The following is a 22,535-nucleotide window of genomic DNA, read 5'->3' as shown; positions in this document are numbered from 1 at the left end:
AGATTTTTCATTCACTCCCTAAATGCCTACAATAGCCAGGATTGAGCTAGATGAAAGCCAGGGCCTGGAACTATATCTGTGTCTCCCTGTGGATGGCAGAGACAAGATGTGTCATGATTTACTGCCTTCCCAGTGCATTCACAGGAAGCTGGATTGAAAGCAGAAGAGCTAGGACTCAAACCAGCAATCCAATATGGGAACTGGCATCACATGCAGTGGCTTAACCCACTTTGTCACAATGCCCACCTCAATATAGTTCTAAAATTAGTTTTACACTTCAGAGTCTTACAAAATTATACATTATAGTACTATCAATAAGATATTGTCAGGGAAACTCCCATCAAGATTGAAAGGCAAAGAATTCAATCCCATCGATCATTTATGCAGAAAGAAAACAGCTGATACTTATATGTAATTCATTTGGCACTAAATTTATTTATCATTAGATTCCTAGAACAGAGTCTTTTTTTTTTTTAAAGATTTATTTATTTATTTGAAAGTCAAAGTTACACACAGAGAGGAGACGCAAAGAGAGAGAGAGGTCTTCCATCCATGGGTTCAACTCCAGAGCTGGGTTGATTCGAAGCCAGGAGCCTGGAGCTTCTTCTGGGTCTCCCATGTGGGAGCAGGGGCCCAAGGACTTGGGCCATCTTGTACTGCTTTCCCAGGCCATAGCAGAGAGCAGGATTGGAAGTGGAGCAGCCGGGACTTGAACTGGTGCCCACAGGGGATGCCAGCACTGCAGGTGGCGGCTTTACCGGCTATACCATAGCACCGGCCCCTGGAACAGAGTCTTAAGGCATTCTGCCTTCAGCAGATGGCTTTGCATTCCTCCCCAAATTCAGTAAAGCAGTAATTACAGTATTCCACTCTAATATATAGACTTATAGAGAAAGTATGATTCAAGATGAGTATGTCATACTTGGTCTTGTTTTGTGGATAGTTTTTCATGCTAAAGAGGGAAGGATCTAGAATAAAAACATGTTTTCAAAGGAAATAAACATCTGATTTTAGATAGAAACAGTAAAATATATTTTATAAAAATATCCAATTACTTTTTTTACTTCATCAAGAAAAAAGTAGATATATTTACTTTATATAAATGGAAAAATAAACATACTGGTGGTTGCTAAAAAGTCACTCAATCATATATCCATACAATGGAATAATAAACAGCAATGAAAGTAAACATATTCACATGAATCCACATACAAGAAATTTTACAAACATAAAGATGAATTAAGAAATCAAATTGTGGTACTGGTGCTTTGCTTAGGCTGGACCTCTGCCTGCTGTACTGTCATGCCATATAGGTGTCGGTTTGTGTCCAGGTTGCTCCTCTTCCGATCCAGCTTTCTGCTATGGCCTGGGAAAGCAGTAGAAAATGGCTCAGGTGCTTGGGCTCCTGCACCCATGTGGGAGACCCAGAAGAAGCTCTGGGGTTCAACTTGGCCCAGTCCTGGCCAAGCAGCCATTTGAGGAGTGAACCAGGGAATGGAAGATCTCTCTGTCTCTTCCTCTCTCGTTTACCCAAAGATGATATAGAAATGGCCAATAAATTCAGGAAAAGATGCTCTACATTGAATCTAAAACAAATCTACAATGTGACGCTACTTGGAAGGGATATGTTACTTCTGGTAATGTAAAATAAAGCGATCGTGCAGGAACAAAATGTGGTATGTCTTCAGAGTAGAATATTATTCAACCATAAAAAATAAAGAACTAATTTATGCCACAACATGGATGAACCCTGAGAGCATTACATCAAGTGAAAAAGTCAGGCCCAAAAAGCTACACACTGTATGATTTCATTTTTATGAAGTGTCTAGATACAGGAAACAGATTAACAGTTGCCAGAGGATAGTGAAAGAAGAGAAAAGGAAAATGACTGTTAATTGGTACAGGGTTCCTTTATGGAATGAGAAAAATGTTCTGGAATTAGTAGTTATGGTAACACAACTAGGATTACACTAAAAACTATGGAATTGTAATTTTAACAGGCTCAATGTTATAACATGTGAATTATATCTAATTTTTTTTAAAGGCTACAATATCCAAAAAAATGCCATATAGTTGAGGTAAGGGCACACTGACAAAAGCAAGGTAAAGATTACTCTTTTATATATATATATATATATATATATGTGTGTGTGTGTGTGTGTATATGTGTGTATATATGTATATATATGTGTGTGTGTATATATATGTATACACACATGTGTTTACAATATTCTGGAGAATTAAGTCACAAGATAAGTTTAACATTTTTTTAACTTAGTCCATTTACCTGTGTACATAAGAGAAGACAGTGGATACCTCAAGCCAAGTGCATCTTCTGTAAAGGAATCAACAAAATCCTCCAGCATATGAAGCCCAAAATCTTTTCCTCTAAACTTCTTTCTTATAAACATTGTATCAAGAACTGGCAGTTGGTAACTTTGGGTAAGAAATGAGGCACATATGCTTCCTGCAGTAATGAGAACAGAAACCAATTTTTCACATTAAAAAATATATATACATTTAGCAAACATGAGTAAACAATCTTTATAAAAGAAGGCTTCTCTCCATACATTATGAAGAATGGGAGTGTTCAATGCAATTCCACTTGGGATGCCTATGTCCTCTAACAGAGGGCCCAAGTACAAATTCCTGTTTGGCTTCTGATTCCAGCTTCCTGCTAATGCACATCCTGGTAGGCAGCAGGTAATGATTCAAATACAGGGTCTCTGCCACCCATATGTGAGACCCTAATGGAGTTCCCTGCTCCTGGTTTTTGCCTAGCCTATGTCCAGCTGCTGCAGGCATTTGGGGAGTGAACCAGAGGATGGAAGCTCTCTGTCTTTAAATAAAGTGAAAATGAATAAAAATTTTGAAAAAGAATGTTAAGTGTATAAATGTTATATTTTCCTGCTATTAGGTATAATGCAAGTACATGATAATGAGAAGAGCTTTGTATTTACTGTTTGGCAACAGTATTATTTAATATAGGATAAATAGCTCACTGCCATCATCTGAAATACACATTCAACTATATGTATTATATATATTGTCTATAGACCTACACAGTTTTGAAACTCATCAACTATAAAAATTCTCAAAGAATATTTGATGAGTGTATATAATTTATAAAGACATGAAGTATTTAATTGCAATCTTACTACCTTTTACTTTCTCTTCCCTTTACTTTCCCCCTACTGAGTACAAAATCATTTTTGTTTACTTGATAATCGTTAAAAAAAATGTGAATTAGTTCTTCATTTTCTAAGGACTAAGGATTAGGACTAATTAGAAACATTTGCTTCAGAAATGGCCAAGTCAGCAAACTTTTTGCTATAGATATAACTCTAAATATATTTTCTATGTTTAATGTTAAAGAGGAGAAATAATTTGTAGTATCTAAATATGTATCTTATTATATACTATGCTGATTTTTCTTTAAAGAACACTGCTGTATATTTGGGTTCTAGTTCCAGTACTAACACAGTCTGAAGATCTATTGCTGTTGACTATGGTGCTTGTTTTGGTTTCCTATAAAAGAATACCAACTGGGGTGGGTACTGTGGTACAGCAGATCAAGTCACTACTTGGGATGCCTGCATCCCATATCAGAGTCCCAGCTAGTCTCAACTTCTGATCCAGCTGCCTGTGAATGTGTGTAAGTTCCTGCCACCCATGTGGGAGACAGAAAGAATTCCTGGTTGATGGATTTGGCCTACCTGTTGCAGGCATGTGGGGAGTAAACTAGTAAATGGGAGATCTCTCTCTCTCCATTTTTCCTTCCCTGTCACTGTGTCTTTCAAAACAATCAACAAATTTTTAAAAAATAATTCTAATTGCATGAAAAAATTTCCTATAAATCAGACTTTTTCTGTTTTCCCACAAAATTTCCTTCTAATAAAGAAAAGGTAAATTCTAACATCTTAGAGTGGTATTAAAATGGTCAATTTTTGGAATAGCATCCATGAAGTTTAAGGTTCTATTTACTTGCCATGCACTTCAAAAAATCATGCTGGTTCTCTTCCTTCCTTTGCCTGAATTTTAAATACTTCCACTGTGTAGAATCCTACTTTCATACAAATGCAATCAAATAAAGGGCAGAAAACCTTCCCAATCACCAGTCTTTTTTTGAAAGTCAGACAGACAGAAAGAGATCTATTTTCCACCCTTTTCACTCCCTAAATGGCCGTAACAATTGGGACAGGGCCAGGCCGAAGCCAGGAGCCTCAAGCCTCTTCCAGGTCTTCCACGTGGGTGCAGGGGTCCAAATACTTGAGCCATCATCTGCTGCTTTCCCAGGAACATTAGCAGGGAGCTGGATCAGAAGTGGAGCAGCTGGGACTCAAATCAGCACCCATGTGGGATGCCAGTATTGTAGATGGCAGCTTAATCCAGTACGCTACAATGATAGCCCCCACCAGTCTTAAGACACATCAACAGCTACAAACAGCAGCACAATAAATTAACAAAGCAGAACTACAACCTGCTGCTTTAGGTGAAGTTTCATTAACTTGATTAACTCAAATTACATTAAATGTAGCATTGCACATGATAAAGTGAATATATTCCTCAAAGTTCCATCTCTGGACTTCTTTTCTTTGTATATGCTCTTTCTGGGTGATCTTATTTATTCCCAAGACCTCTACCATTTTTACAAACGCTGATGACCACTGATGTCTACCCTTAACCTCTCCTCTGTAATGCATAATTACTCCAAGATCAGGAGAGTGCTCATTCAAATGTAATAAAAGCCAGGAGAGGATCATCTCAACATAGGAGAAAAAAAGATCTGACAAAACTCAACACCTTTCATGATAAAAATTAGCCAGCTTCCTCAATCTGATAAAGGGCATCTACAAAACACTCACAGCCAACATTATACATAAAAAGCAGGAACAAGAAAAGAATGCTCACTCTCATCACTGGAGGTTCTAGTCAGGGCAATTAGGCAAGAAAAATAAATAAAAGGCATCCAGATGGAAGAGCACAAAGCAAAATTCTATTTGCAGATGACATGATCTTGTATATGGAAAATCAAGGGATCCCCTAAAAACCTGTTAAAACTAATCTAAAGTTCAGTAAGGCTGAAGACGCTAGACAAATACACAAAACTTAATTGTATTTAATGCATCTGCTAAGAACAACCCCAAAACGAAATTAAGAAAACAGCTCTATTTAAAAATAACATAAAAAATTAAGGATAAATTTAACAGAAATGTAAAACTTGCACACTGAAAACCATACTGTTAAATGAAATTAAGAACTACTAAGTAAATGGAAAGATATCCCGTGGTCCTATATTGTTAAAATGTCAATGATACACAGATTCAAAATCCCAGCTGGAATATTTTGCAGAAGTTGAGAAACTGATCTTAAAGTTCATAAGGAAATCAAAAGAACCAAGGGGCCAGCTTTGTGGCGTAATGGGGTAAGCTGTCACCTGTGATACATCCCACTTGAGCACAGTTCATATCCTGGCTGCTCCACTTCTGATCCAGCTCCCCCCTAATAGCCTGAAGGCTTGGATCCCGGCTTCAGCCTGGCCCAGCCCTGGCTATTGTTGGTATTTGGGGAGGAAACCAACATACAGAAAATCTCTGTTTCTCTCTGCCTTTCAAGGAAAGTGAAAATGAATTTAAAATTGAAAATCACGCTCTCTGGCATCTGACCACATAAGGGAGTTCTCACTTTAAAATCCTGACTATAAAACTGCAGTAATAAAAATAGTACATAATGGGCAGAATGAGTACAGAGAACAATGGAACAGAACTGAGGGTTATGATCAACTGATTTTTGACAGGGGTGCCACAACCATTCTTTGGGGAAAAATAGTCTTCTCAATGAATGGTGGTGGGACAACTGGAATATCTCAAGCTTTTTAAACGTAAATGAAACAAAAAATGTATATATATGACTCCAAAAAACCATTTATAATCAGATTTTTAAAAGACAAGCCCCTAAAACTGCTCTTTTCCCAGTTTATCAGTAACTCTCCACCATTTGCCCAGGTACTCAGAACAAATGTCCTAGAACCCATTCTCGACTGTTTCCCTTCACAACCCATATACTAACCATCAGAAATCCTGCAAAGTAGCTTGATAACTTATCTCAAGTAAGAGCACTTCTCACCATTGTTACTCTGTCTCCCTTGGGCCCACCATCACCACCTTTCACTAGGGCTTCTACAACAACCCTTAACAAACTTAAGGCTTAATCACCACCCCGTACAACCCTGCACCCTTACACCCTTGTACTCCGTTTTGTATACAGAAGTTAACTTTTTAAAAGGCAAATTAAAATTAGATCATGTTACTCCCACCCTGAAAGCCCATCAATGGCTCACTATTTACTGTTTATCACAACTCTCCCACACTATCAGCTGAGGCATCAACAGCTAAAGGTGCACATGGTGTTCTACCCTGCAGGTTTGTGTACTAGGCTGTTGACCAGCAGTACCAGTTTGTCAGCAGAGCCTCAGTTCTCATTAACATAGCTGCAGGAACTTCCTCACCACATAGTGAGGGGTGATATAGTTCTATTTTCTTTCTTTTCTTTTTAAAGATTTTATTTGAAAGAGATCCTCTATCTGCTGGTTCACACCCCAGATGGCTCCAACAGCCAGAGCTGGGCTGGGTCGAAGTCAAAAGCCCAGAGTTTCTTCTGGGTCTTGCACATGGGTACAAGGGTAGAAGCACTTGGACCAACTTCTGTGGCTTTCCTAGCTGCATTATCAGGGAGCTGGATCAAAGTGGAACAGCCAGGTCTCGAATCAATGCTCCTATGGGATACCAGCATTACATGTGGCAGTTTTACTTGCTAAGCCACAACACCCGCCCCAGTTCTATTTATTAGAAGATGACTAGTTTCTGACGGTACCAAAGTGGAAACTGCCATTTTTTTTTTTTTTTTTTTTTTTTGGACAGAGTTAGACAGTGAGAGAGACAGAGAGAAAGGTCTTCCTTCCATTGGTTCACCCCCCAAATGCTGCACCGATCCGAAGCCAGGAGCCGGGTGCTTCCTCCTGGTCTCCCATGCGGGTGCAGGGCCCAAGCACTTGGGCCACCCTCCACTGCCTTCCCGGGCCACAGCAGAGCTGGACTGGAAGATGAGCAACTGGGACAGAATCCGACACCCCAACCAGGACTAGAACCCAGGGTGCCGGCGCTGCAGGCGGATGATTAGCCAAGTGAACCATGGCGTTGGCCAAAACTGCCAGTTTTAAGGGTTAGTACTGTGTCACACAACTTCAAGTCCAGGTTAAACGAAGTTATGGAGCCACTCCAGAATCAAGCAGGCTATACAAGGATATGAATACTGAGAAGTGTGGTTCAACTGGAGACCACCAATGAAACAGACTACCACAGGAACCCAGGTTAGTTCTATTTTATGGCAGCCTCTATTTTATGGCACCCCCAGATCCTCTGCATTCAGCAGATAAAGAAAAAAGAATGCATCACAACCACCCTGCCTCAAAGCCTCACACACATCACTTTTTTTTACCATGATTTTCTCTCACTAATCTGGTTTTAAAAAGTTTTTTATCTATTTTATTTCTTTGAAAGGCACACACACACACACACACACAGAGAGAGAGAGAGAGAGAGAGAGATCCTCCATCCATGGTTCACTCTTTAAATACAGCAGCCAGGGTCTCTGTCAGGCAAAAGCCGGGAACCCAGATCTCATTTTGAGTTTCCCATATAGCTGTCAGGGACTCATCACCTGCTGCCTCTTAGGGTGTGCTTTGCAGGAAGCTGCAATCAGAAGTAGAGCTGGGACTCCAATCGGAGCAGGCACTCCAATACGGAATGTGGGCTTTCCAAACAGAGTCTTAACCACTACACAAAATGTCCACCCCACACACTTCTTTAACTACTTTGGGGAGAACTAGTCACCCAGCCCTATGTAGTTTTAACAGTGATAAAAATACAATCCATGACTAGCAGCTGCTCATCAATGACTAGAACAGAGAAAACCCAAGTTACAGGGCTGGCGTTGTGGCGTAGTGTGTAGAGCCACTGCCTGAGATGCTGGCATCCCATATGTGTGCTGGTTTTAGTTTCGGTGGCTCTACTTCCAATCCAGCTCCTTGCTAATGTGCCCGAGGAAAACAGCAGAGAATGACCCAAGTCCTTGGGCTCCTGTACCCTTTGGGAGACCTGGAAGAAGCTCCTGGTTCTTGGCTTTGGTCTGGCCCAGCACTGGCCATTGTGGCCACTTGGGAAGTAGACCAGCAGATGAAGATCTCTCTTTCTCTCCCACTCTTTCTGTCTTTCAAATAAATAAAATAGATCTTTAGAAAAAAACAGAAAAAAGAAAAACCAATACAAATATGTATGTGGTGGTAACTACCAGCCTTGGCTGACTTCCCTCATTCTCTTATCTCCTGGGAGATTAACATTTCTTTTTCAACTTTCAAGAAATCAGTGATCACATCTCGGGAGAAAGTACCTTTTGCTCCATGCTCTGCACTTGATTATCCCGGGATGTTTTTGTAAGTCTTACCCTCACGCTATTATTCACAAACACACAGACTCACTTTATACAGTGTTTTTGACTGACCTTGTCTATAGCATAAAGTTACGCTGACTTTCGGGTCCCACATAAATATCCACAGCTTTTCCATGTGCCCCACTTACATTTCCAACTGTGTAATCTCTACTTACATAACCCACAGGAACACTGAATTTCCTTTGTCAAAACTGAACACAAGGATTACCAAATCCACTTCTTCCATACTTCCAACAATACCTACACACCAAACCATCCAGATGCATTGCTGGTTCCTGCCCTTTCTCAGTACACAGGCAAAGGAGTCATCACATTATATCTCCCTAAAAACCTCCCTCAACTCTGTTTCCTTTTCTGTTCCTACTGCTGCCTTCCCAGTTTTGGTCCTTCTTTCACAGGGACTATAAAAACAGCTTTTTTAATTGCCTTCCTTGACTTCAAAATACAATTTTCCTACCCATCACCCAAATGCTACAGAATTATTTTCCTAAAATATTTATTCACACTACTCCTACATAACATTCTTAGAGCTTCCTGGACAATAACATGCCACTCTTCACAATGGGACCTCCATTTTCACAAGTCCTACCTTTAAGCACCACCAGCTTATTCAAAGTATAACCCGCATACACCCTGAACTTTCATGACTGTGCCTTCCTTCATTCCATTTATGTGCTTTTGAAGAATGCTCTCGCCCTCCCTTGCTTCTCTGACTACTGACAAGTCACGGATCCCTTTCTCAATATCTTTCTTCAGGCAAACTAAATGCTCACTCTTCAATGACAACTATTGTTGATTTGTCAAGTATGCTAATTATTAAACCACTTAAACCACTGGATATTTACCAACTGCAGCTTTTTGTCTCAACTGCTGCATTTTCCGTGTTTTGAGGACTAAACCCCATGTCCAGGCAGTCATGTCTGTGTCTCCAAGGAGTAACAGAACCCTTATTGGGAAGGGTTACTTTGTTCTTGTTCCTCAGTGACTCACTCAGGCCACAGTAGTAGGGAATTACCACATACCTCTGCTCATTGCCTTGAATAGACTCAGGTCCCTAAAACATTAACTTCAGTCCTCCAACACAAACTTCAACTATGTTTTATTTTTAGTTAAGCTATCAATCCTTATTTTATACCTTTGTGCTTGCTGTTCCTTAAAACAAAAGGGAAGGGTGAGTAGTCTGAATTTTAGTGAATGATCTATCCAAAAAAAGTAGGGACAATCATGGATGTTAACTCATGAATATAGCTCCCAATAAAAGAACTGAAACTCATTAACAAACCTGATCAGTAAGTAAGTAAAAAAATTCTATAACAGACTATTACAGAAATACAAAAAGGAGAAATACAAGCCCGAGCACTGGACAATAAATCCCTTATGAGCCGAATTTCCACTTAGCTATTGACTAGATGCTTCTTCAAAATATGGATCTTCAAATTGGATGAAGGTGGTTGACAGTTGAAGACAAATAAGAACAGGTTTTCCCAAATAGTAGCTAATAAAGGTATCCTCAATTTCCTTTTTCCTCTCAGATTGTTAAATTAAAATAAGGTATCTGATTTATATAAATTTATATATTTACTATTTTTAACATTGGGCAAAAAGTCACAAAACTTCCACTGAATTAAGCAGTGGTGTTATGGGATTTTTTAAACAGTTGTAAGAAATTTTTTCATTAGTGTTCTAATTAGCATAGACTTTTCTTTATTTTTTTATTTATCTGAAGGGCAGAGTTAGAATTTTTTATCTACTGGTTCACTCCCCTAATGTCTACAACTGCCATAGCTGAGCCAATCCGAAGCCAGGAGCTTCTTCTGGGTCTCCCATGTGGGTGCAGGGTGCCAAGTACTTTGGCCATCCTCCGCTACTTTTCCAGGCCATTAGCAGGGAGCTGGATTGGAAGTGAGGCGGTGGTGGCTCTACCTGCCACACCACAGCACCAGCCCCAGCACAACCCTTTCAATAAAAGACCCTGATCATTATGGTCTCACGATGACTTGTAAAGTCCAGCTAGTTTTGAGGTAGACACTGATCAGACTCTGGACACAGTTCCATTTTTAGAAAATGCTTATTTTTTGGTGGGTGTCCCTGACTCTTCCTCTCCATGTCTTCATGACCTTCAGAATCAAGAGGTTCCTGGCCAAAAGACAAAAACAAAACCACCCCATTCCGCATGGATTCGGATGAAAACCGGTAATAAAATCAGGTATAACTCCAAGAGGAGACATTGGAGAAGAACCAAGCTGGGTCTATAAAGAATTGCACTTGAATGGCGTGCACATTTCTTCTGTCTCAATGTCACTATCACCACATCAAGCTGAAGATGTCACCATCATCTGGACAGCTGGACATGTTTGATTAGGGCTGTGACCAGTGGGCTGGTTCAGTAATAAATATGTGAGCCCTTTTGAAAAAAAAAAAAAGAAAATGCTTATTTTTTGTTTTTAATCCAAGTTACACATGTATACTGTTTAGAGTATAATAGTCTCAAAGGACTTGTGGAAAGATGACAGTTCCATGACCACTTCCCTAGTCTACACACACAAACGCACATTCCTCACCCCACAAGCAACCACTCTGAAACCACTTAACAGATTTTCTTTGCACTTATTTCTACATCTCTAAATAACTGTCTACTTCTTGATTTTTCCATTTTAGATGTGATTTCCTGATACAGAAGATGAGAATTTAATTCTTACATTCACACATCCCCAACCAACTGCACCATAAACACACTTCCTACACAGACCTCCCTGGATCACTCCAAAACAGTAATTCGTAATTTTGGTTAGATCAACTTTCATATGACTATGTAAATACTTTTGATATCTGAGCTACAGAGTATCCAATTATTTCTTCTTTCCTTCACTGCTTTTTGATTTGCCTTACTATTTATTTCTAATGTATTCCCCATAGTCTTCTATGGCCATGAAAATCTTATCTTGATAAGATCAAACATTCAAGTATTCTATCAATTTCATTTTCTTGAATCAATGTCCCAGAGTCTTCTTTCCTAACGCACTCTAGACCAACCTCTAGGAAAGAGTAAAAGAACTTTACATAATGAAGAAAATACTCTATATCTACTCTGTCCAATGAGGTAGCCAGGAGCCACATTTGGCTACTGAGAATTTAAAATGTGGTCAGTATTCGAAACTAGATTTCAAGTTTTTATTTAATTTTAACTTACATAGCCACATAAAGCTAGTGGCTACCACACTTGAGGCAACAGCTCCAGAATGATGGCACAGCTATTAATTTTGGGTATTTCCTTTTTCCTCCTTTTGTAGTACCCTGATCCAATACTTTTCTCAATTTAGTTACTTAAGTTTCTTGCTTCCTAAAAAGAGTACATTAGAGCTGAACTGTTTTGGAATATACCATCCAGAAAGTTCCTTCTTTTACTTACTTTATTCATTGACAACTTGGACACAGTATTACATTGGAAATAATTTTTCCACAGCATCTTAAAGTGTTATTGTCCAAAGAAATCTATTGTCATTCTGACTCTAGACCTACTGTACAAATCTTTCTCTCACCCGGGAAAGGCTTACAAAGTTTTTTCTTTATACAAATGGATATTTGCAATTTCACAATAATCTACCTTGTTATGTGTTTTTTTAAATGCACAGAATGCTCAATCTGAAAAGGCATATTGTACAGCTCTGAGAATTCTTCTTGAATTATTTCATTGGTAATGTCTTACCCTCCACTTTTTCTATTCTATCCAAAATATATTTTTAGACTGACCCTCTAACAATCTTTTCCTATCTTCCATCACTTAGTTTGTTTTATTTTTGTTCTCCTTTCTGAACAATTTCTTCAACTTTATCTTCCTTATATTGAATTTTTAGTTTCCAAGTGTTCTATGAACATTCTTTTACAATATTTGTTCTCAATTCACAAACACAATAACTACTTTTATCTTTCCAAAAATACCAAGACTTTTGTCATTTTTGCAGTCTGTCTCCTTCAAATAGCTTTTTATTCTTTATGTTTTAATCTCCATCCTTCTCTGTGGCTATATATTCATAGTTGAGAATGAGACATTAAAGTGCCATTAGAAGATCTCTGTACCTGGTAGGAATTGCTGACCATTAGCTTCCCAGCAGGATGATCTGGCTGAGGCCTTCCCAAGGAACCACTCATGTTACTATTTTTGTAATCCCGCCCTCCCCTCCCCCAGTTAAATACCTCAAACCAAACTAGGTATTTTTAAGTCTCTTGTCTCTTGTGACTTTAATGTTCTAAGTATTATTCCAAAAGAAATTCTGGACTTTCATTATGAGCACAAAATGAATCAAAACATTATATATTTGGAAAACTATTGGGGCTGGCATTGTACCATAGGGGGCTAAGCTGCCAGCAACTATCTGAGTGCCAGTTCTAGTCCTAGCTGCTCTACTTAAGATCCACCTCCCTACTAATGTGCTTAAGAAAGCAGCAGATGATCCAAGTGCTTGGGGCCCTGCGACACTAGTGGGAGACTTGGATGAAACTCCTCTTGGCTCTTGACTTCAGCTGGTCCAGTCCCAGTTGTCTTTCAAATAAATAAAAATAAATTAATTGAAGAAAAAAGCTATTAAGTAAAACTTTTTACTAAAAATATCTCTTAATGAAATGGAGGTTATCTTTTTTTAAAACAAAATATTGTTTAAGAATACTGAAATTCAGGGTTCAGCATTAATCATTCTTTTTATTTTTATAGACTTAAATGCTTAAGAACCAAATATGAGAACAAAAAACCTTGTTATAGCAGTATTACTAAATTCTGTGAGCACCCCTAGTTATATGCCACCTATCAGTCACACAGTGATCTATTTAAAAAAAAAACTTTTTAATAACCTAGCATCTGATAACTCAATTAAAAAAATTTTTTTGACATTAACAACTGGATCCTACACAGAACCATGGTCTTGAGAAACTCCATCCCCAACATGGCGCTCCTGTGCAGAGTTCCAGCCCTGGCGATGGTGCTGTTGGGACCCGAGTCCCAATTCTTGTTTCTCTAACTTGAAGTACACCTCCGGGTGGCCAAGAGCCAGAACCCCATGATCACAGGCAATCACAAGACTTTCCACACTACTCACAGGCTGCTCTGCTATCATGTCTATGGCACAGTTTGCATTCACCTCTTTCTGACAATCCACAAACTGAATTTTCCTATATTCTTTATCATCATGAACTTGACTGGTGCATGTGACCTTCTCTGTGGGATGCTTGCACCCCAGCCCTGTGCGCCCAGGGGCAAGCACAGCAGCCAGAGGATAACTGATGCTGCAGCCATCTTGCTGATGACTGTTCAAGCACACCATCCCCTTTCATTTTTTTTTTTAAAGCAAATAAATTGAAACCACCTGACTTGCCAAAGGATATTATCTAATCATTACATTAAGTCACTTTCTTCACCACTATAAAACTATTTAGAGATCCTGTCTCCAGATGACTTAAACCATGGTAGGCCTAAGGTTGCATGAGATATATTTTCATTTTGTAAAGTGGGAGAAAGGAAGGTAATTTACTCCCCTGGGCCAAACTTTGTGACCTGAAAGTCTTAGGTATCCTCAGGAGCATGCCTGTTCCCAGGACAAGCCTGGGGCACTAGAAAAGGAACTTGCAATCAGTCTTTCTCCTTTATAGCCCACCTCCCAAAGCACCTGTGTCAGAATAACTGAATCTTTTGAGGTTCTCTAATATGACACACATGAGCACCTCTTAGCATTTAGTTACCACACATTAACCCTTTTTCCAGATTAAAAAAAAAATTGTGTTCCTCTTACCTCTCATTTGCTTTGTCATTTTGGATTTGTGTTTTAAAAAATGACTCTGCTGTCATTTTGGTAGTGTTACAAGTGGGAGTAGAGGCTAGTGCCTGCATTTGGCTCTCCATCTTTAACCAAAGCATCTGTGTTGTGGCCATGGCCTGACTCACTTCCCTGCCAAACTAAGCTCCTCTATGTGCCATCCAAATTTTTTTATCAAATTCTGGGTAAAATCTGCATAAGGACAGATGTGACTGAATCCTCAGTTACGAATGAAACTTGTAGGCAGACTTTGGATACAAAGTTCTATGTCTGAGGTGAACAAATTCCTGAACAGTGTCATGAATGATCTAAAAATATAATACTCAGTATAGCAATTATTGTAAACTCTTGGCTTAAAACAATTCTTAATTCTTTTATGCTCTCTTTTGTGTCACAAGAAGCTTTTCTCTGAAATTTTCATCCTTTTGTGAGCTGATTTTACAAATAAGTTTTTCATTATACAGAGTCCTCCTATGAAAAGACTATCAAATACCTGATTTTGCAATTTTTAAAGTTTTAAATTATCTTTCATCAAGTGCTGTCCTTTAGATCTTTACTGCTTTGTCATCACAAAGACACTTACGGAATTAGCATCTGTGTTCCAAGACAGGAAGTAATTTGCAATTCTTCTGAGAAACAGATCTGTCCCCTATTTGTTGTCAAGCCCACATTTTATGAATTTATATACATGTGCAAAAACCATAAAAGTGCCATTCACTTCCTCAAATGAATAGAAAATAAAAATGACTCTTAAAAGATAAGCATAAAACAAACTCATAAGGGATCTAGACAGACAAAGGAAAAGTCATGATCCCTTAAAAACCTGGAGAAAATATGATTTTCACAAAGTAAGTGCAGCTTTCTGGTGTGTAAACTTTGCTAATATTTTGAAGTGAAGTATTTTTAAAGATTCATGAATCCTTATCAAGATTTTCATCTAAAAGATAAGTGGGTTAAAAGCTCAAGTTAGTCTGCATGTAGTTTTTTTAACTCTTGATTTGCAATGTAGAGAATATGGTTTTGTTACTCTTCACCTGGAAATAATGTTTTCCTAAGGGTGGAAGAGGACATGCCTTTCTTTACTCAAGAAGATATTCTATTATAACAGGTAAAATTTGACATTTGAAAGATGTTAACTAATTTATTTATCTGAAAAAAGAAAATGGCAGTGCCAGGCATCTTTCCAAGGTAAAATGCTACTTAAGAGCAGTCTGGTTTTTTTTGTTTTTTTTTTTGTTTTTTGTTTTTTTTTTTAAATAAAACAGGGACCCCTGTTGTGGTTTAGTGGGTTAAGCCACAGAGTGCTGGTTCAAGTCCCAGCTGTTCTGCTTCCAATGCAACTTCTTGCTAATGTGCTGGGAAGGCAGAGGAGGATGGCCCAACTAGCTTCTGCTACCCACACTGGAGACCAGGGTAGAATTCTGGTTCCTGGCTTTGGCCTGGCCCAACCCCGGCTATTGTAGCCATTTGGAGAAGGAACCAGTGGAAGGAAGATCTCTGTTTCTCCCTCTCTCTATTGCTTTGACTTTCAAATAAATACAATTCTTAAAAAGAACAAAAGAAATACTATAATTCATTCTATTTGTGAGCTCTACAATTCACTGCAACAAAAAATGACTAAAATATATTCCTAATATATTTAATCTACTAATGAAAATTAAAGATTGAAATACAATGATAAAGAGTTGGTTAATTTTGTGCTAAAATATAAATGAAATACCCAGAGACTTGTCTACCAAACCATTATTACAATTCTTACATAAAAGGAATTAAGGGAGAAAATTGTAGTTAGGTAGTTTCCAAGTATATTTATATTTGAGAAAACAAAGCCAAATAATTCAAGGATTCACTTGTTTATTATAGTCTATTTCCCATTTTTATGTATTTATTTTCCTAACTTTCCACTCAGATGTTGTGACCAATAGTTATAGGAGAGATAGACTATTTTTCCTTCTGAATCCCCAGAAGAAAAATAAATTCAATAAGTAGTAAAACTTTGTTAAATAAAGCAATGGTCTCTGTTTTCATAATCTAATATAACTCTTATTTTTTCTTAATAAGTTTTTATTTGTTCTAAATAATTTTAAATTAAATTCTGGGTTGCTCCTTAGGTACAACTTTTATGTAAATACCTATAAATAACTTATAAAAATTTGGTATTGGAAATTATAAGGCATATTACGTACATATGTAGTTTGGAATTATACTTGAGGAGTTAACAAAAATAATAGGTTGTGACAGAAAAATATTAATATATGAATGTCAACGATGTTATAATGTGAAATATCTAGAAATTCAGAAAATGAGGCCATTCACACTACTGGCAACATATATGCCCTAAAACAGTATTATTGCTAAAATTATTATTTAGTAAACAAAAGTTCTGAGCACATAATTGTTATCAAGAATATAATATTTCTAAGAATTTAAATCACAAAATATAATTTTAAGTTTCAATATAACCAATTCCAAATATATTTATTTTGATAATTTTTTTTTTTAATCTGAAAGTCAGTTACAGCAAGAGAGGGAGAGATATAAAGAGAGAGGAGAAAGATCTTCCATTTGCTGGTTTACTCCCCAAATGGCTGCAAAGACCAGGGCTGGACCAGTCCGAAGCCAGGAGCCTCATCCGGGTCTCCCACATGGGTGCAGAGACCCAAGCACTTGGGCAATCCTCTGCTTCTTTCCCAGGCAATTAGCTGGGAGCTGGATCAGATGAGGAGCAGCAGACAGCGGCTCAACCTGCTATGCCACAGTGCTGGCCCCGATAATAAATGTTTTAAAATAAAGATTTCAAAATAAGATTACTCAACTTCAGTCCCAGAGTAGTAAGTCAAGTCTTTGTACATAGTTTCAGTTACAGAAAACTAAAATCTGCCCTGAGGTATCTAGGAACCATAAGTTTGAAGCTCACACATAGACTTTCCTCACTAATTGCTGTATTTCATAGTTAACTTACCCTGATAAATCACTATCTGTGACTGATAAGGAATAGTTCCTTCTACATTCCAGTTTTAAGGAGACCCCTATCAGAAGCTATTCCAAGACCAAAGGAATCAACAGTGTTGGGTTTAACACTGATAATAAACACTTGTCTATCATGACCTGGTTCGGGAAACTTGGGCACATGACAAAATTTCACACTGATAACAAGTAAGAAGATGGTGGGATTCTACGGCATTATAGCTTCTACAACACCACAACTTTATTAAAATCAGCATAAAAGGGCCAAACATAGACATTAATGAGCTAGTCAATCACTGCTCCTGTAATACTACAGCAATCTTCTATTAAAAAATTATGCGTTAAAATCTGATAATACCCGAAAGGAAAGAATTAATTCCTTTGCAATTACATAAGACGTTTGCCAGCCTTAAGAACTATGGAAAATAAAGATCACTTTGTAATTTAAGTCTGATGGAGGCAGCACTTATAAGGATTCTAATATCAGGAATAATGTCATAGCAATCTGGTTAATCTACTGAGTCATCAGAAAAAGTGAAGAAGCACAATATCAGAAAAATTTACCAGAACAGAATCTCTCTCACAGAATAACATGAGAAAAGAAAAAGAAGCCCTTACAGTAGAATAGATACAGTGTAACTTGACTTCAAAATACAGATCACTGTAAAACAAATATAAAAAAGAAGAAGGTGTAACTCCTTGGTGCCCATCATGATGTGCTCAACAAATGTCTTTTATTTCTATTCATGATTTATTGCTAGAAGTCCACACAAAATGACACGTGCAATGAAAACCAAACTTGACAGCCTGAGGTGACTAGTAACTATCAATTATGTGAAGATGTGATATATCCAAATAAGCAGAAAGGACAACAGAAAGAAATACTATCCTAGTGGACTGTAAGGGAAATGGATGGAAGATTATAATACATGAAAACAGCTGTTTATTATTAGGAAACATAATTAAATAAATAGACATGTTATTTAAAAAAAAACTTTGAAACATTATTTCAAAAAACTGTCTACATCCCAGTTTGATACCAATGATGCACCCATCACTATGACTATATAGTTCACGTTTCTTTTTTCTTAATCATGGAATCCAAGCTTCACAGACTGTTTCTATAGGGAATAAAAAGAAGATGATGCCAAAATTTGAAACATAGATAATAATTTCTAAGAAAGACTTTAATTTACTGAAAATGAAATACAAAGTATGATTTGCCATAAAAAGCAACTGACCTTAAGTATAGATAAGTGGATTGCTAGAGAATTTTGAGATGGCATTTATAACTGTGTCTACTGAAAAATAATCTTCATGTGTATAGAATAATGACCTATGGTCAGGCTTTTAGGTTTAGGTTATAAAACACTCTCTATACATGCACTTTTATTGAGCGTTCTCTTCCCAAGACAGCAGGAAAGAAATTTTTCTTTACTATCACAATCTTTCAACTTTAAGATCTAAGTTTCTCTTACATTCAACCCTCTCATTTAAACTCAGTCTTGAGATCATGGATTTCTGTCCATGTAAACTTTGACTTCTGGCTGCATATTCAGAAAACTCCAGAGCCAGAAGTCTCAGTGATCAGTTGGTCAAACCTAGCTCACTCTGTACTAAAGAAGAACGAAAACCAAAGAAATTGTTAAAAAACTTTCAAATTAGAGTAGCTGGCATTGGTGGCACAGTGGGTTAAGCAGGCGTTAAGGGGCCACCTGCAATGCTGGCATCCCACATTGGAGGGCTTTTTGAGTCCTGGCTACTGTGCTTCTGATCCAACTCCCTGCTAATGAATGTGAGAAAACAGTGAAGATGGCCCAAGTGCTTGGGCTTCTGCCATCCACCTGGGAAACCTGGATGGAGATCCCAGCTCTTGGCTTCAGCCTGGCTCAGCCATTTAGGGAATAAATTAACAGATGGAAGAGCTCTTTCTGTATCTGTATCTCCCTGTCTCTTTCACTCTGCCTTTCAAATAAGTAAATAAATCTTGAAAAAAACCTTACAAATTAAGGTAACATTATAACTAAACCCCAAATCTCAAATCTTCTATATGTTATTATGTCTTGATTTTTGAAGATAAGTTCTGAGTTGTACAATATGCTAAAGAGTAGTGGAATTTCAAACAATAAAAGGGTCTGGTTGAATAAACTGCTCCTACTAAATCACTAGTAATTTCTTCAAGTTCAAATTCATCAGCAGACTTGGGATATTTGTAAAGAAAAAAGAACAGGGAATATTCATGATATTTCTAAATTTCTAATGAATGCTTTCACTTTCTTGGGCTTGTGATGGGTGTGGTACTTGTGTAGATTATAAAACACTTTGCTTTTCTTTGTTCCCCACACCTCCCTAGAGCTTAAACACAGATTTGAACCAGTCATTATAACTAAAGATGCTACAAGATAGGAACAGGAGATCCAGAATTATTTCTTTATCTTGTTTGAAGAGCAGAGAGAAAGAGACAAGCAGACAGAGAGATCTTTTATCAGCTGTTTATTATTCAAATGCCCACAACAGTTTGGACTGGGCCAGGGGAAAGCAGGAGCCAGGAATTATCAAGGACCCAACTACTCGAGCCATCACTCACTGCTTCCCAGGGTGTGCATTAGCAGGAAGCTGGAATGGACAGAAGAGCAAGGACTCCAACTCAGGCACTCCAATATGGGAGGAGGGTATCAACAGTGGCAGCTTAACCATAGGATCAAACGTTGGCCCCCTCTTAGATTCTCTGTCAAAAATACTTGATGAAAGAAGTAGTTACATTAAGTGTTTTACTATGAAACTTAAAAACAACACTACTAGTAGAACAATACCCTATACCTTGTGCGGTTGTGTGAGTGCAGCCTGTTGAAATCCTTGCTTAGTGTATACTAAGTTGATCTTCTGTATGTGAAGGTAATTGAAAATGAAACTCAATGAAGGGCGGGATGGGAGAGGGAGTAGGAGAGGGGAGGGCCATGGGAGGGAGGGAAGTTGGGGGGGGAAGCCACAACAATGCAAAAGTTGCACTTTGTAAATTCACATTAATTAAATAAAAAAAAAAAAAAAGGGAATGTAACACCAGGGATAAAAAAAAAAAAAAAAAAAAAAGAGCCTAGGGTGATTACTGACGCCATAAACAAGAGTGTCAATTTGTTAAGTCAACAACAGGAGTCACTGTGCACTTACTCCTCATGTAGGATCTCTGTCCTTAATGTGTTGTACAATGTGAATTAATGCTATTACTAGTACTCAAACAGTACTTTACACTTTATGTTTCTGTGTGGGTGCAAACTGTTGAAATCTTTACTTTTTTTTTTTTTTTTGACAGGCAGAGTGGACAGTGAGAGAGAGAGACAGAGAGAAAGGTCTTCCTTTGCCGTTGGTTCACCCTCCAATGGCCGCCGCGGCTGGCGCGCTGCGACCTGCGTACCACGCTGATCCGATGGCAGGAGCCAGGTTCTTATCCTGGTCTCCCATGGGGTGCAGGGCCCAAGTACTTGGGCCATCCTCCTCTGCACTTCCCTGGCCACAGCAGAGAGCTGGCCTGGAAGAGGGGCAACCGGGACAGAATCCGCCGCCCTGACTGGGACTAGAACCCGGTGTGCCGGCGCCGCAAGGTGGAGGATTAGCCTAGTGAGGCGTGGCGCCGGCAACACATGTGTTCTAATTGTGAGATTCCAGTATCAGTCACAAATGTTCTTCAAATCAACAGCGAGTTTGGTGTGATTGTTATACTGGATCTGACCAGGAGAGTTACGTTTTGGATATTTGAGATCGAAAAAAAAAAGTTAACGTATAGTTTGCATGAAACGTCTTTTGGTCAAGGTGTAGATCAGGGAAGCCTTTGTTCTGTGGTGATGACAAGGTGTAGGGTGCCTGTGCACACAGAGGAGGTAGGTTAGGTTGGCTCTTCCTGCTCCAATGAGCTGAATGAAGGGTAAAACAAATACAGTGGATCTTCAAAAATTTCACAGAAAACACATGATGACGGCCAGCACTGTGGCGTGGCAGGTTAAGCCACAGCCTGTGATTCCAGCATCTCATATGTGCACCAGTTTGTATTTGGCTGTTTTACTTCCAATCCAGCTCCCTAATAATGTACCTGGGAAAGCAGCAGAGGACGGCCCACATCCTGGGGCCCTTGCATCCATTTGAGAAACCTGGATAGAATTCAAGGCTTCTGGCTTTGGCCTGGCCCAACCCCGGCCATTGTGGCCATTTGGGGAGTAAACTAGCAGATGAAGATCTCTCCCTGCCCTCATCCTGCCCCATGTTATTCTGCCTTTAAAATAAATAACAAATCTTTAAAAGCAAAATAGGGGTGAACATCATGGTGCAGCAGGTTAAGTTGCCACCTGCAATGCCAGCATCCTATTTGGGCACCACTCATGTCCTAGCTGCTCTACTTGTGATCCAGTTCCCTATTGATGACCTGGGAAAGCACCAGAAGATAGTCCAAGAGGTTGACCCTGCTGCCCATGAGGGAGAACCAGATGAAGCTCCTGGCTTTGAACTGGCCCAGCTCTGGTCCTTGTAGTCATTTGCAGAGTGAACCAGCGGGTGGAAGATCTCTCCCTGTTTCTCCCTCTGTAACTGTGCCTTTCAAACAAATAAATAAATCTTTAAAAAGAGACAGAAAATTCATATTGTGAAAAAATTATGCATAGATTTAAATTTTCTGCTCCAAAGATAAACATATTTTTATGTCCATTTCCCCCCAAACTTTCTGAAATATCTCATATGAAACTGCACTAGTCATTAACAGGGTAGAGATAATTTTTAGGATCAGAAACTCAAATTTTAAATTAACAACTACAAAGTTGTTTATGTTTTTAAATATACTAAAGGACTTTTACTCAAAAAGTAAAAAATGCATTAAGCACTTTTTCTTAGCTATTTTGTCCTTAAAATGTTAGGTTTGGTGCTGGCGCTGTGGCGCAGGTTAATCTTCCACCTGCGGCGCTGGTATCTCATATGGGTGCCGGTTCCAGTCCCGGCTGCTCTTCTGATCCAGCTCTCTGCCATGGCCTGGGAAAGCAGTGGATGACGACCCAAGCACTTGGGGCCCTGCACCCGCATGGGACACCCAGAAGAAGTTCCTGACTTGGGGAGTGAACCAGCAGGCAGAAGGCCTTTGTTTCTGTCTCTTCCTCTCTCTGTCTGTAACTCTACCTCTCAAATAAATAAATAAACAAAATCTTTTAAAAAATAAATAAATAAAATGTTAGGTTCAATCAAGGTTCAAGCACATTTCTAAGTAGAAAAGGGTTATAC

The 22,535-nt window shown here is 38.6% G+C and overlaps 1 protein-coding gene across 7 annotated transcripts in view; it reads right to left on the bottom strand.

Moving 5' to 3' along the window:
- FAM169A (family with sequence similarity 169 member A) overlaps positions 1-22,535 on the bottom strand; it is an 83,750-nt gene that overhangs the window by 30,267 nt on the left and 30,948 nt on the right. For all 7 annotated transcript variants that reach the window (XM_008274546.4, XM_051833236.2, XM_051833237.2 and 4 more), the window contains one exon: positions 2,288-2,467. In XM_008274546.4, the coding sequence (XP_008272768.1) occupies positions 2,288-2,467 (180 nt within the window). The remainder of the gene's footprint in view (positions 1-2,287; positions 2,468-22,535) is intronic.

Source organism: Oryctolagus cuniculus, chromosome 14 (genome assembly GCF_964237555.1).
Source record: "Oryctolagus cuniculus chromosome 14, mOryCun1.1, whole genome shotgun sequence".
NCBI classification, from domain to species: Eukaryota; Metazoa; Chordata; class Mammalia; order Lagomorpha; family Leporidae; genus Oryctolagus; species Oryctolagus cuniculus.
Note: the sequence above shows the minus strand (reverse complement) of the source record. Positions and strands in the feature narration are given on the sequence as shown.